The 17017-nt window shown below is 39.4% G+C and overlaps 1 protein-coding gene across 7 annotated transcripts in view; it reads right to left on the reverse strand.

Moving 5' to 3' along the window:
* Positions 1-17017, reverse strand: part of LOC128869224 (epidermal growth factor receptor kinase substrate 8) — a 100048-nt gene that overhangs the window by 16288 nt on the left and 66743 nt on the right. For all 7 annotated transcript variants that reach the window (XM_054111757.1, XM_054111754.1, XM_054111753.1 and 4 more), the window contains 3 exons: positions 11835-12222; positions 11601-11744; positions 10004-11536 (listed from right to left, as the gene is read on the reverse strand). In XM_054111757.1, coding sequence (XP_053967732.1) covers positions 10004-11536; positions 11601-11744; positions 11835-12176 — 2019 coding nt within the window. In that variant the 5' untranslated portion in view covers positions 12177-12222. The remainder of the gene's footprint in view (positions 1-10003; positions 11537-11600; positions 11745-11834; positions 12223-17017) is intronic.

A 17017-nucleotide genomic window follows, 5' to 3' on the forward strand; every position in this document is an offset into this window, starting at 1 on the left:
GCTGCTGCACGGATTTCCGTTGGATATGGGTAAAAGGGTTGTGTCGTGTCAAAATATGGAGATACCGCTAAGCACCGGGTATGAACAAAGTGTACAGTCCAGAAAGGTAACCCTAAGTCCACGTCAACGGATTCTGCCAAAATCTGAAGCAGTTGTAGGATCGAATGTGGAAGGAGGCTATGAGAGCGGCGAAGTGTGGGTCATAGAAGCTGCTTAGGAGACGGCAAACCAAGTCGTGAGAAGGGCACTAATGAAGACGGGAAAAGGAAGAAGTCCGAAATAATTTCAACCAGTTATTTCAGATAAAAGAGCTGTAATTGGGAGCTGTCGGGCTATAGAAGCTAAAGTAAACTGCGATGGACCACAACAGGAACCGGAAAAATTCCAGGAAGCAGGAACAAAAATCTTCAATTTTATAAGGACTTGATTGCAAGAAGTAAGAGGGCTAGAGAGGACGAAGGCTTAGAAATTTCTGGAGAAATACGGCAAAAGAGATGGGTTACAGCAGTTTTCTGTGATGCCTTTCGGGTAATGTAACGCACCAGCAACCTTTGAGCGCCTGATGGAGCATGGGCTGAGGGGACTCCAATACGTAAAAATTTTAACGAAAATTTAATCTGAAAACTTTTATGAAGTTCTTCAGCGCATTTTCTCCGCGGGAATACGATTGAATCCGAAGAAGTGTGCCTTGTTCAAAACAGAAGTCACGTATCTTGGTCATAAGGTGAAAACCGAGGGTATCAAGATGGACGAGGAGAAAATAGAAGCATTAAAAGATTGGCCACGACGAAGAAATGTGCAAGGAAACCCGTCCTTTTGTTGCAGGAAATCTTCACAATCTTACTTAGAGAAATTTCGCGTTTGTGTAGCACAAAGAAAAGCGTTCGAGCCATTGAAAGAGCGTCTATGTACTACGCCTATGTTAGCGCATCCGGTCACGGGAGAAAAGTTCGTTGTGAATACAATTGTTAGCGCATTCGGAATAGGTGGAGTACTGTCACAGATCATCAGACGAGAACCGTTAGCTGTGGTTGAGTGCGTAAAACATTTCCACATACTTGTGTGGTCAACGATTCCAGTTAAGAACCGATGATATCAGATTAATGCAGTTTTCCATGTGGAGTTGTCTGTCTCCCATCGGACGCGTCCCCAGGCGTTCAGCATTATGCCGGGTAAGTGGGAAATCAAATACCATTCGCGGACCAAAACAGACAAATACCTGCTTAGAGGTGCGGATAGTTGAACTATCACCAAGCTAGGGTAGAAAGGCTAGCAACCTACTTACCAAAAACGCAATATGCTAACGAATCGACAAACAACCAGCCTCGGGTAACAAAACCATTTCAATCGTCAATGGGTTCAAATCGTGGGGACCAGTGTCAGACAGGACGCGCCCACATAGCGCTTTAAATCCAAAGTCAGAAACATCACAATTATGCAGTGCTACGCTTCAACTGACAACGGTGATCAATATGTTGACTTCTGCAACTCAAGAAGTGGTTATCTGGTACACCCTTTTTGAGCACAAGGACAGTCATAAAGTAACTTGGTTGTTCATCGGCAGGCACTGCACAGCTAACCAAATCAGTGAGCAACCGATTTCAGAAATGTTTACTTGATTTGCGAAATACAAGGTGAAGACCAAAATAAACAAGACTGGCGTCATTAAATGTTTTTGAGCCATCGTTTTAACGAGTTAGTGCGTTAAACGTTACATCTCTAGCTGACTTCCAGTGACTTCTGTGTACGTTTCATTTCGCAGAAGTTAACTGAGGAACAAAAATTGCTCAGAGTTCAACATTCGAAAGACCTCATTAAAGAGGCGAGAAAAGACGAGAACTTCCTTTACAACATTGTAACTGGAGATGAATGGTAATGTTTCCAACATGAACCTGAAACTAAGCGTCAAAGTGCCGAATGTAAGGTCCCAGACGAGTCACCACCCAAAAAATCACGTTTGGAGAATTCGAAAATCTATCGGCTTGATTTGTTTTTACGATTTCAAGGGAAATATCCACAAGGACATGGCAAGGGGCAAGGGGCCAAACCGTAAAAGCAATTTTCTAACTTGGCGTTTTGAAGCGTTTGTTAAATCACATTCTTCGAACTCGCCCTGAATACCGCAAAGGAGGAAGCTAGCGCTTAATGCATGATTATGCATTATCTCATCGATCCACAATTGTGACTGATTTTTTGACTTTCGCATTTTAATCATCAATCACTCACTGTATTAATATGACTTCTTGTGACTTCTATCTATTCAGAGAATTGCGTTTGTCCATGAAAGGAAAACGTTTTGCGTCTATAGTGGCCATCCACAAGGCTTGTACCAACATCCTGAAGGACATTCCGGTCAATTACCTGAAACACTCTTTCCCGACCGTTGAAATACAATATAGAGCGTTTCAAGCTGCCCGCAGTAAGAGCACAATTTCGCAACGAACTGAAAGCAGAACCTCGCTTGCTCGCAAGCAGTGCAGATGAACCCGTAGCGTCGCAGTGGAGCGCAATCAAGGCTGCTAAGAAAACTAGCGCTGATAACGTTCTCGGCCCAACCTCTAAAGGTAAAATGCAATGGATGCGCCACGAAGCTTGGGAGAAAATATCCGAACGAAAGCCCATCAGGGAAAAATTAGCATCGTTGACGAACCGCAGCGGGGCCAAGCTAAACAGCTAAAAGAACAATATCGTCATCTCCAGAAGACGGTCCAACGCTTCGTGCGTCACGATAAGAGGAGCTATATCCACAATGTGGCAGATAAAGCTGAAACAGCAGCTAGAACCGGTGATTCGCGTGCGTTATTCAAGATCACAAAGAAAATGGGGAACAAAAGTTTGAGCGTTGAGCATCACATCAAAGACTTAAACAGAAATCTCTTAATGACGGACGAAGATCAGCTCGTCATTGGAAAGAGCATTTCTCAGCCGTGCTTGACAACATTTTAGACCCTGCAGATGGAATATTTAATATCCAGTATAACAATGGAAATGAATGCTAGTATCAAAACTTCTCCACCTGACATGTTGGAAATTGCTGCTGCGATAAAACAACTTGCCAAAAATAAGGACGCGGACATTGATGGCATTGCAGCTGAGCTTTTTAAAGTCAGTGTATGCTCCCTGCTGAAATATAATTTTGGACAATATAACCTATCCGCAACAATGGAAAGAAGGAATTATTGTGAACTGGCTTGATTTCGTAGCGGTTTTTCCTGTGCAGACCATATCAACACACTCCTTATTGTCATAGAACAATGCACTGGTTATAGCTCCAAACTCCACCTGCTATTCATCGATTTTGAAAAAAGCATTCGACAGGGAGTGTATCTGGGCTTCCCTGCGCAGTATTACCAGTTAAACTTGTAGCCCTTATCAAGGAAAGCTATAGCGACGCTTGTTGCCACGTCCTCCATAAAGGCAAATTATCGGAACCCTTTCACGTGCTGACTGGCGTTCGGCAGGGTTGCATTCTGTCCCCAATCTTTTTCCTGATGGGAATTGAAGACGTTCTTAACGGTTTTTTTACTAACGAAACCCATCAAAGAGGTATTCAGTGGCAGATTAACAACACATACTTAAACTGTTTAGCATATGCCGACGACATTTGCCTACTGTCGTATAGGATGTGCGATCTAAAACTGGTGATACAGTCAACAGTTACAAGCAACGGGACCTAAAATCAGCATAGGAAAGACAAGCATGGATAATTTCGGTTTCTTGGGATGTATAATTGCCGCAGGTGGAGAAAGTGAGCCTAACGTTGAAAGCAGAATTACCAAAGCCAAAGCGGTGTTAGGCACTCTTCCACCACTCTGGCAAAATAATAACAAAACTACGCACACCAAACTGCGAATTTTCAACGCATGTGTCAAGTCCGTCCTGCTATATGGCTGTACAACGTGGAAGGACACCGCTCACAAGGCATCTCCAAACGTTCATCAACCGCCGCTTCCGCCGTCTAATGCGAATTTTCTGGTCTCGAACTATATCCAACACCGATTTACAGAGGAAGGCTAACCAATCGGATGTGGCGACTGAAACAACAGACGGGACGAAGTGTACGCAGATCACGAAGCACGTGGCGCCGCTCTACGGAGGCGGAAATGAGGTCCGTAAATAACACCTGAAACGAACTGAGAGCCCTTGCACAAAACCGAGTGCGAACATCTGCATTCGTGGCTGTGTTCTTTAATAGTGGCAGGTCTGCCGTGAGCAAAGTGTACAAGATGGGGCTTAGGCCTCACTTCCTTGTGGTACACCTGCTCTAACTGTGTGTAAGTTAGTGGTTTCGTTGTTTATATATACCTGTATATATGTATATAATTGGTGCGTGCACCCTTTTGTGGGTGTTTGGCCGAGCTCGTCCTTCTATTTGTGGCGTGCATCTTGATGTTGTTCCACAAATGGAGGGACCTACAGTTTCAAGCCGATTCTGAACGGCAGATATTTTTTAAAGGGGCTTTTTCATGGCAGAAATACACTCGGAGGTTTGCCATTGCCTTCCGAGGGGCGACCGCTATTAGAAAAAACGTTTTCTTCATTTTGATCTTTTACCAAGATTCGAACCTACGTTCTCTCTGTATTCCGAATCGTAGTCAAGCATGCACCCATTCGGCTACGGCGGCCGCCGTTGTTTACTTTCCCCAAAAAAATTTTTGTCTAAGTATGATTTTATGAGCATATAACAGTTGTGCGTTAAGCCCTGTTTAAGCCTGTATAGCAGGTTCTCATACCAGACTTTATCGAAGGCTTTTGTTATATCTAAAAATGCGGCTGTACAGTATTGCTTCTTCTCAAGTGCTTGTGTAGCGAAATCGTATACACAATTAACTTGCTCTATGGTGGAGTGATAGTTACGAAAATCAAATTAGTGTGCTGGAATAAGATTCCTTTACGTAATTTTTGGATTTATCCTTTTTAAAAGCAGCTTTTCGAAAAGTTTAGAAGCAACCGGTAATAGACTTATTAGCCTCGGGGTCTTCCCTGGCGTTTCTATAAGAATGATTTCAGCAACTTTCCACCGAGTTGGGAAATAGTCTTGTCGGATCATCACGTTAAATATAATGGTGAGGAATTTGTATCCACATATGGCCCGTTCTTTTAAAACCTTACTAGTTTTTATGTCGTAACCTGGTGCTTTTGGTTTTCAGAGTTTTGATTGCTGCGTATGTAACTTCTTCCAAGTAAATCATACAGTCGGAAAGTCCATTTGAAACGGAGCTGAGAGAAATTCGTTAACTTCTGAGTCTGCCTCCGCATTTTGACACGGAAACGGTTGAAAACATTTGATAGATGTTTGGCAAATTCTATTGCTTTTCGTTTATCAGTTTTTTCCCAGTCTCCATTACACATTTTTATCGCTGCGTTGAGAGACGTTGGTTGTGACATCTTTTTCGTTGCCTTCCACAGATAATAGTCAGTAGCTTGCGTATGTGATAAGTTAGATAAGTATTCATGCAGTTCTGAGTTGCTTGCGTCTTTTATTGTGTTTCTTAATTGTTTTCTAAGCTTATTTAGCTTTTTCTTGTCGTTCTTGTTTATGGTGTTTTCTAATATTAATATTGTTACGCGAACATTAAAGTGTGCGTCAGCGTGAGTGTGCTTAGTTTCCGGCGTAGCGGTCTACGCAGCACTTTGAATGTAGTTGCTGAAAGTCTCAACGGCCGTGTCGAGGTCAGAGTTGGATTTTAGTGGAGTATTAAGGAACAGTGTCATTTTTTTGTCATTTTACTGTGCAGCTTTGGTGAAGTTTCCTTGTTTGAAAACAAGAGTTTATTGTTAACAGCAAAGGCGAGTGGTCTGATGAGAGATCTAGACTAGGCCAGGGCGTCCTGTCGAAGAGGTGGAACAATTTATTGGCCTGCATTGATCTGAGAAGTTCGGGCCCTCGTGCCACCAGCTGGATGATATGTGTGGTATAATTTTTTGGAATTTTTACGTAACATTTATCTGTCAAATGTGTTTCAGATATTAACATTATGTCAACATTTTTATCTGCTAGCAATACTTCTACTTCATAGCTGTGCTGGGTGAGCCCATTGGCATTGCGAGTGCAGGGGCCTATTCATTTTGGAACATTCGGGAGCATGTCTGTAAGCAGATTAAGTACAGTACCCATCTGTTCCGCTAGAGTTCTTTTTAGTTCTTCTATTTTATTATTGTTTTCTTTATGTACAGTACTGCGAATCGATTTGAGTTACTTGCAGAAGGCGTTGCTAGCCAGTAGTTGCCAAGTTTTGATTGTTTTGTTCGATTAGGCGCCAATTTACCTGGACTAGATCTCCCGCGCTTTGCAGACGTAGCACCTTTATTCATGTGTTTTATGTTTTTTGTGATGCCTTTCGGAGATGTCGATTTATCATTGTTTGTTGGTGACACACACTGAGAGCTCCAAGATTCTTTTTGGCTGCATGTTTGCGTAAGCATTTGTTTGTTTGACGACTGAGCTGCGTTCATGCCTTTATAAACTTAAAGTAGTGTGAAAAGTAAATTTACGTTTTACAACACTTTTTTCGATTATCAGCTGCCTTTTTTGAAAGGTTTTGGATATAATAAAAAAAATGTCGTGACCATTTATTATTTGGATCAACATTTAGCAAATTTTGCCTTCATCGCGCTATTGAGAAAGCTGGTTTTCGCGACCTGATAGCGGCTTTTTGCTTTTTGGCGCGTCCGCGCTGCGCACTTCTTTTAGATTCTTCTCTACTGGCCAAACGCCTTGTAGGATCCTTTTTAGAAGCAATTTAAGGCTTCCGGGTGGATTTATCGTTCGGAAGAGGTGCCGCTCCTGAGGGGAGGCAGCATACCCAGCTTCAGAGTAACAAGATGAAGGGCAGATTTGGCCGTACTGTAAACTCCGAAGGATTCAGTGAAGGCAGTTTTGTACGTCTTTATAATTCCCAAAGAAAGAAAGGGATTTGTCCAAAACCGCAATCGTCCTGATTAAAAGATTGATTTATATGTTGTATCGTATACAGCATTGCAAAACTGGACAGGGAAAAGTCAAAGTAGGACATCTGGAAAGATTGGCTCCATTTAGATCGAAAAATTTGGTGTCTAATCGAGACGATCAGACTTAAACGGAGGGCAGTGATGCAATAGCGAATCACGAACCGTCTGGCAACAATGGCGGACGAGAGGCCAAAACAAAAACATGAATTAGTTTTGGCGGCGACAGCAGATAGGGAGACAGTGCACGCTTTCTTGGTCTACCGCTATATGAGTTAAACGAAGACGGCAGGTGACTAGTAAGCTGCTGCTACAACAGAACTCGCCAGAAGATACGACCCGCCAGACCTAGAAATTACGGTAGTTATTAAGCTCAAGTATAAGTTAGTGGAACGTGCTAACTTCCCCAACTTATTAAGTAAGGATTATTAAAACCACCACTGTATGTTTTCCTCATTATCACCTTTAAATACTCACAATGATTTTACGCGCTCGCATTGATAAAAGTTCATTCAGAAAATAGTAAGAGCGACAACAACAAGAGTTGAATGAGAACGAAGCTGTAACTACAACTATATGAATGATCTTCATTGATTGCAAAGGAAAATTGCGGGAATGGAAAAGGTTTTGCACACGGCACGCTAAAACGGTAGATAAATTCCTGGAAAATGTTTTTTATGATTGGTGTTTGATGGAATTAGCAAAAACATATTTTCGATTAACGATTAGCAAAATTGGATAGGCTTAGCTTAAGTAAAATATTGTAAAAGAAGAACAGCAGAAGATCGGCTTTGAAAGTGATTGTGTCGTAAAATAAAATAAAATTATCAAATAAATAGAATTGTTTAATTTATATAAGCTGAGGTGCATGTACATGGAGTATTCAATTGGAAATTAAACTAGTAAGCGAAAAAACCAAAAGTAATAGAATGATTCAGCTTTAAGCAGAACGTGTACATTTTAAGAAAAGTGTTGGAAATAAAGTAAAGCAAGTATGATATCATTAATTGCGATTTTATTCGACAATCTAGTAATCGAACTCAGAGGAGTTGATGTAAGAGATTCATTTGACTTTTAACGTAAGAAAATTCGTAACACTACAGTACCACGCACTTAGGAGGCATAACTTCAACTTAAGATGCCGGAACAATTATTGTAAGTGTATTGTATTGTAAATAAAATGGGCGATCTATTTAGTGGCGTGTATCATTCTGTGTATGAATAATTAACAAACGCGAAGGTCAAATGCGGGAGGTAATGGGGAAGTGAACGCCCAAGGTACCCTCAGTTCTAGGTTCACCTCCACGTGATACCCTCTGAAAACCTGAGCAACTCGTGCCGAGATCGAGTAACCAACCCCTGTGGAGGTATGAGTCCATAATTTTATCTATATTTAGACCCGGCTCCCTCCAGCCACTTCTTCGGCAAAACCTCCTAGAAGTTGAAGAAGTGAGAAGGTCACGATCTACTCAAATGGAAATAAGTTTGAAAAGTATTGCGGTTTTGTGGTAGCTGCTCAATTTAATGATCAGATAAAAGATTTAAATCCTGTAAATGAAAGAAAAAAATGCAGCGTTTATTTAACATTACTACCTCTGCCCACGCGGTTACAGAGGATAAATCACAAGGCAATGGTATGTTTTTCCAAGAGCTGCACAGTTGTTATGATTAGGCTCCAAAAAAATGATATACAAATTGCTTTGGTGATCCAAACGCTCAATTTGAAAAAAATCGTACCGGAAATAGAGCCTACGGAAAATACAGCCGAAGTAATAGTACAAATGAAAATGGTAATAGATTTATAGATTTCGCTGTGTCAAAAAATATATCCATTAAAATCACATATTTTTCATATAGAAAACGTTTTGTTGTTGCATAACACCAGAAGAAATCAAGCTGAGTATACTGAGGCAAGAAAACTGTGTAAAAAAACTGTGCAATATAGAATAAAATGAGCTCCGCCGCGTAAAGAATGTTTACTTCAAAATTAAGGACATACGCATTCCCATATGTCTACTATGACAATACAAATGACGACTTAGAATGACGCGTAGAACTCTTTAGACAACAATCCCTTTGTCCCTAACACGGGGGTGAGGCAAGGTGATCAACTTGCACCAAATTTATTCATGTTTGCTATGGAGAAGATTGCGCAGATGTCAGATGAGGATGACATCGATATAATAAGCAAGAGTACAGTAGCTTCGAAAAAGGATTTTCTGAAACTTGGGAATGCAGCCAGAAGCTTGCGCCAACGCATAGACGAATCAAGAACTAAATTTGTGTGGACTGGAAAAGTTTCAAATGAATGAAAATCTGCCATATTGATCGGTAGTTACACTTTTAAACAGATGGCATTCAAATATTTTGGATCTATCATCTCTATGGACGCAACATCCAAGGCTTGGGCTGACAAACTAAAGGATGTCTGTAAAGGACCAAGGTTCAACCGTCAACAATCATGATGAAATTCAAATGGAATTCTAGATTTCCAACTGTAGTTATCATGCGGTTTCAATTTTTGGAAAACTCCCAGCTCCATGATTTTGTAAATCTAAAAATAAACACTACTGAAACAGCAAAAATGAGTCTTCCGTACTTCGTAAAACGACCAGAATTTTACTATAAACATTTCTATAAGACAAGAAAGTTCGTATTTATTAAACATTGTATTCAAGGCAATATTTTGTTAAATTTTAGCATTTTTTTAATAAAAAAAAAAGATATAATCCCTTCCTCCATATTTTTCTATTTGTGACCTGCTAAAAGTTCGCTGACTAAATAGATAATAGAACCTAGAGGCTTCTTGCTGAATAGCAACTGGTCTAAAAATGAGATTTCATAGCTGAGTGCGTTTATTTGTGACTGCTTACTGAATACCGGTGGAAAGCAAAACAAAACTTAATTTTCATTTCTTGCTTTTGATGAATTTGATGTTTCCTCTATCAAAATTCCAAAAAAATTAAATGATTCATATTTCCGGAATGCCGTTTCCAGTATTTTCTTAGTATTTTTTGCATTTCATAATTAAATTAAAAAACTGCCACATACTCACCTCCAAATATTCACCACGCACGACGCTAAGCTCTTTATCATTGTTGGCCGTCCGGGGATATGTGACTAGCACGATTTTAGCACCAGCCGCTTGCAAGTCTTCAACCCACGACTCTAGCATTTGCTCATCATTGATAGTGTTATCACGACCAGAGAATTCGGAAACCGTATTTATATTGCGAACGCCGAGTGTATTTCTAGTGTCACGTGTGCGCAATTGTTGCATACCGATTGAGATTTCTTGGATATGAGTATTATTGTTCACTGGTAAACTCTGTGGGCCCGCACCACTTCGTTCAATCGAGTCAATAGAAATTTCGCTACGTGTACTGAAATCGCCGGCACCACCATCAGCGACGCCTCCTATTACGCCAACTGCAACTAGTCTTTCGCTACCACGTTCATAATGACCAGAATACTTTTCACTTGGTGCACTCATTTCATATTCATCGGGTTGTTCTGTTTGTAGGGTTGTACTGCTTAAATTGTTAATAGTTCCAAGTGAACGTTCGTTCACACCGCCAATGTTGGGCACATTGGCAACATGCAAATGTGTTTGAGTCTCCAACTGGCGCTTGTTTATGTTTGTTGGCGTACTAGGTGTTTCTAATTCATCGATGACTAAAAAGTCTGGAGACCATCCATCCATAAATACTGGATGGTATGAGCCAATATCATTTTTCCATTGGTCGCGCGGTATAATCCAAGCATCGCCAAGAGAGCGCCATAGTTCAGTTTCTTTACTGGTGACACAGTTAATTAATAGATTAATGGCTTCACGGGTAAGCAATGGAGTGATAACACGTGCGGGCAATTGGGACTCATAATAAGTATCACTGGACGCCTCAACGATTAGTGCTAAAGGCGTAAATAAGAAATGAACCAGCTCGGGTGCATTTGGATCATGGATATGTGCTTTCAACTTGGCCAGCAAGTTGAAAGAAAGTTTAAATTTGGCAAAAATATCGATAAACTCTTTTTCGTGGGGTGGTCGAGTCCGGAGTGTTAGTAATCCCTCACCGGGATCTTTTTTCTTTGTTTTGCGATTACGCCGTCTACGCTCGAGCTCACGAGATGCCGCAGCCGCATGCTGCAGACGTGCAATAAATTTTTCAATGTCATCAAAGCAATGATTCAATACAGTAACATCGCGTTCGTATTTGTCACTGGAAGTGGAGCTGGTCTCGTCATTTAGTGCTCCCTGCTCGGAATCTGTTTCGCAATTCCTGCCCCCGCCTCCACTTGTGTGATTACTTTCTGCCATATGACTACGGATATGTAATCCATATTGATCCATACCGTTTCGGGACGGCATAATAACACTACCACTGTGGTGGTGAGGGTGCTGCTCACTACGATCTTGTAAGACGGTGCAGGCAGACAATGGCTTATATAAACCACTGCTTTTTTGACTGAGCTGATACTGTTGTGTCTCCTGTTGTTGCAATAAATCCTCTCGGTGTTGTGTAACCATTTTGCCATTTCTCAGACTTTTTAAGTCTTCAACCAAATGCACGGCAGATACACTTTGTGACTACATACAATGTATATTATTTAGTAAACATGCAAATGCAGAAAACGTATATTAATAACCTTACCTGAAATATATGCATTTCCGAACGTGAACCATTTCCGCCAGTTACAATGAATACTAAAATATTATTATATAATTCCATGGTATCTGTTGACGTAAATGCTGTTGGTTCCTGAATAAGTGATGCTGGAAATCGTTCAATTATGTTCTGAAATTTTGACAGTAAGGGAAAGTAAAACCAAAACAGAGCTAAACAATTAGCAGAAAACATATGTATATAAAATTCAATGGCTTTTACCCCAGTTTCGTAGTCCATTATAAGCACCCATTGGTGGTCCAAACATAACTGCATTTTCTGTGACCATATGCCAGTGGTTTTCTCTAACTGTAATAGCCGTCGCATTCCGTCTGCCGGATAAACAATACCGGATTCCTTATTCACCGTAAAGGTAGCTAAATGTTCGAGGAGATATATGGGCTTGTCGTTAAGATCAGTATTGAGACTCTCTTCGCCAGTCCGCGAGTCACGTTCGTCACCGGAATATTCAGTGGAACCCATTTCACCAACAATGCCGCGAGAACTACCACCAACTGCGCCATTGCCTCCAATAGCACCTCCATTCGAATTGTGATACGCCATACTGGAGGGCTCTCATTAACACAAAATTATATTTACTCGTAATAAGCTACAATATGAAAAAAGTGAATATATATAATATAATTACTGCAATAATTTTCTTTTTGTAGTATACCACGTTTTAAAGTGGTCTAAAATTTATGTCTTACGTCGGCCTTGCCCTGACTTTATTTGTGTACACTACCACCTGGACAGAATTCGAAGTCTGAAACCACTGTCATGCTGTGTGCTCGGCACCACGTTTCAATTCAACTCCACGAAACTCCTCGAAGGCCCATTCCCACAATCAGGTTGGATCTAACTCCAAGGAGCTAACTGCTATTCCCCGTGGTCCCAAAATTAAGTCTCCAAAAGGGTTCGCGAAGTTGATAGGTGACCAGCGAAAAGCCTCTTCTCACGAAAAAAAATTCAGTAATTGGATTCGGCCCAACCTTTTAGAACATTTCGTAGGTTTATCTATTTGCATTTTCTCAATGTCCGGTTATTATTGGAAAACATTTAGTATAATGCAACACGCTTTGAAAAAAAGGATGATCCCCCCTTAACATCAAAGGGGTGGATCTCCATGTTAAAACTGAAAATCGCACCCTCCGGAGGTTTATGGTTTTTAAGTAATTTATTGTTGCCAGACACTTCAAATAAAAACGAAGTTCGTATACCGCGATGTTCACTGGAAGGATGTTTGTAAATCTGCAGTATTTTTTGCTTTAGTTTAGAATTGATAAACATTTTTTAAAATATAAACATTGCTGTTTATGGAAAAAAGCGTCCTCCTGCTTTTTATGGAATAAAAACAGGGCGATTGTCTGGCTTAGGTTACACAACTCATCGAAACTTGAAAATAATGATATAGGTATAAGATATCACACAAAATACTAGAGTCAACAAAAACCAAAAAGCACGGTTTATAAGTGTATTGTATTGCTTCGATATGCTTTACAAAGGTGTATTTGTATTTTTTTTTTGCAAAAAAATAACCCTCATCAGTCCAACTCCAGCTTTCCATACACAGTATTTTTGCGCAGAACTCCTTTCCATTAAACCAAAAACTAAAACGTAATACGTGCGAGTAGTAAGGAGGTACAATAACGCCCATCCCCATCATCAACACTGAACTGAGATACTTGATTTTTGTTAATATTTTTATTTTCATTTCCAGGCATCCGGCAACATAATACAGTTGTCTATTCCAAAGAATTGTTATTCTCGTTCAAAATTGGAAAGTGATGCTATTGATGAATGCATTTGCACTCTATTTTCATAGAAATATTTCGAGTACAAAAACAAGTAAAAACACGCGTGTGACTGTATATTTTGTGAAGTTTAGAAAAAAATATATAACTTTTACAATGTGCCAAATTATAGTGAAGTTCCCGAAGGCACTTTAAAGGCAAATAATTGCAAAACTATTACTTCCGGAATATTGGAGTTATAAAGGTTGTTCCTGAACCACTTCCTAACATCTCCACCAAGTTTCATTAATTAGGCGTCATAATTGACTAAAATTGCCCATGTAGCAAATGTGTTGTGATTTATTGCATTTAGTTTCTGCCACCGTGTGTTATCTATATTTTTTCTGAGTTTGTCCTAATAATACAAAATTAATAGAAGAAAAGAAAATGGAAAAGCGTTCGAGCATACAATAGACTATTCGTTCGTATTCTTTCTACTACTCGGAATTTTTCATTTAAACGACGGACATATTGTTAACATTATATTTTTTTTGTAGGTATGTAGGTACATTTGTTAGTGGTCACATGTCTCTTTAAAACGCCATCTCTCAGATGGTATTATGCACACAATATAATACCTCTATAAATAGGACCAGACCCATTCGCTTCGCTTTTTTATCTAGCATAGAAAAGCCATAACAAATTTTGCGGCTGTTAAGATTGCCTTTTGTAAACAAAAACCGTAAAAAAAAATTTCTTTTTGTTTATGTACTTTGTTAGTACATATTTTTAATTGGCGTTACACCCTTTTTTGTGTGTTGGGCCGCACTTCTCCTGCTATTTATGGCGTTGGTCTTGGTGTTTTTCTACAATCGCTTTTAATGAAAACCTTTTTCATCGCAGAAATACAATCACACTGCAGAGATCTGCTATTGCATGCCAAGTAGCGAGCGTTTTTAGTATCTACCATTTGATGGTCCTTGCTCGGGATCCTTAAATCAATAAAATATGTTTAATAGACCAAATGAGACCAATTCAGTCGACTTCTTCTTGGCAAGCTCATCAACGCTTTCATTTCCCTGACAAAGTCACTTCCACTTGGTGGCCAAACTAGCTAGCTTGGGTTTCCGTTCAATTTTTTATCTTGGATAAAATCGTACGTGGTGAATCCCAACCCCAGCGCACAACCAGATATCCTGGATTGCCTCGCCTTCTCACATTAGCTCGCTCTCGAACGGATGTTTGGATGCTGCCCAGAGGATACTTGGGCGAAGCCGAGAGGGTGTGAACTGCTTGGACTTTTTGCAGAAGAATATTCCTGGCTACTCTCAAGTGAATGGCGTTCAGGTACTTTTCCCAAATGCGTGGACTTCTACATATGGAACCATCCTCCATATTTTGGGCCCCTTACACCTTAATATTTTTATTAATGACATTTGTGAATGCAATGCAAATTACAACTATCTTTTATATGCGAACGACTTAAAAATCTGTTCCACCATTAGTAGTACATCTGATTCAATTAAGAGCAAAGCTGATATTAATAAAGTCAATTTGTGGTTCTATAAAAACTGTGTACAACTTAATATAAGTAAATACTTCCATGCTTTTTTTTCATTTCCTGCCCCTATTTCCTATTCTATTGACAGGTCTCGTCGCTCTTCAATTCAAAGTTTTGATACTTCAGTGACATCAGCTGTAAAATTGCGGAATCCTGTGCTAGGCTGATTTTAGTGATCCGTACACCCTGAAGTTTTTGTATACTATACGTCTTCAGTTTGTTCCAAACTTGAATATGCGGTATTTATTTGGAGACATTATTTTGATTATCATATTAAAAGATTTGAGCGTATACAAAAGGTGCATGTTCACTTCGCTTTACTTTGAAATTTTTTTCTTGAAACATGTTGTATAACTACCTGCTATCAATGCTTCAATTTATGTAGCACAGAATTGCCTATAGTCGTATGTAAGCAATTGGTATTTAAGACTTAAATAAATTAAAAAATATGTAGTGAATACGCTGGTGTCCTGTATTATGACAACTTTCACATAAATTTTAACCGGAAGAAGTTTTACATTATTTAAGTGAATTATGGAACACTGAATTACATTTCTTGAATTTAACTTAAGGCACTTTATGGATATTTTTTTTTTTCAATTTTAATTAACCTGCAACAGAACATAGACAAAAGCTAACATTTATTGTACGTCACAGTAATTAGTGGTTTGTTCGTTTCTTATTTCACGAAATATGTCGGACTCTTATCTCTTTCGACTATCGCTGATATTGTTACGAAATTGTTGCGATTGTATTCAAATAACTCTTTTTCTTCTTAATTGGCGCGATAACCGCTTACACGATTTTGGCCGAGTTTAACAAAGCGTGCCAGTCGTTTCTTTCTTGTGCCAATCGGCGCCAGTTGGACACACCAAGTGAAGCCAAGTCCTTCTCCACCTGATCCGGCCGGAGCGAACCAGAATCTGGTTAAAGAGGTCACACGACAGCGAGTAACCTTGTCTGATACCTTGTTTTAACAAATGGCTCGGGGAGGTGCTTCCCAATTCCCAGTTGTTCACCGTCTATTTGCACAGCCTTATATGATACCCAATTCAGGCATCACGGCATAGAGGCATGCTCTTCATGCTGTCGAATGCGGGATCACCCTTCTTATGGGTTGGGCAGAGCACACTTACATTCCAAATATAGAGACGATTTCGCTTTCATCCGGCAACATTTTGTATAAGAAGGGCGACCGCTATTAGAGAAAACGCTTTCTATTATTTGATATTCATTTACAGAGCTTCGAACCTACACACTTCCGAATGGTAATCACGTACAAACCCATTCGGCTACCACATTTTAGTAGTTTAGAAAATGCCAACACTTTCAGACGCGGGGCTGTTTAGCAGAACAGCATGAATATGATTTAAAAACAAATATTTTTTTAACTATAGCTTATTTTTTATACAGTATGTCAATAATGAGTTCTTACTTTCAAAATAATTTCAATTTTTCGACTTCAGTAGGAAAAACTAGCACTCTTTATTTATCTTTGACTTCGTTCTTGTACGAATTCATATTTATTCACAGTATTTAAAGGAAATTATTTAAAATAACTTAAAAATCTTTGGAAAAAAGAAACTAAAACCAAAAAAAAAACAAAGAACACACTATTATAACACTGTCAATAAACTGTTTTTACATTTTGCTTTTTCAATTCTTTTAGAATGTGTTGCGCGATTAACATTGGTTTACTGATATCTCTGCTTTGCAATGGTAACTTTGATGCTTTCGCTTTACAATTCAGTGAACAATTTTTGCTTTAAATCGGACTTGAAATTTAAATACTGTGTTTTTTAAATGTCTGACAAAAGAGTAAACTTTGATATTACGCAATTATTATATTACAATTACCACTTGTTTGACGTGTTTATAATGTTATAAATCGAGCGGAAAAAGAGGGTAGATTAGAGTAAAAGCGTGTAGATGGGACTAAAACTAAATTTACTGGACGTGCAGAACGCTTAATGATCTGAAAATTGGATCAAAACCTGAGAATTTCCTTGAGAACAGTTGTAAAGGAGCTTAATGAGGAGTGTGGTATTGTTGTATTTCATGAAGCAGTGCGTCAAGCTATACTGCACAACAAATATTTATCGAGATCAGCA

Source organism: Anastrepha ludens, chromosome X, assembly GCF_028408465.1.
Source record: "Anastrepha ludens isolate Willacy chromosome X, idAnaLude1.1, whole genome shotgun sequence".
NCBI classification, from domain to species: Eukaryota; Metazoa; Arthropoda; class Insecta; order Diptera; family Tephritidae; genus Anastrepha; species Anastrepha ludens.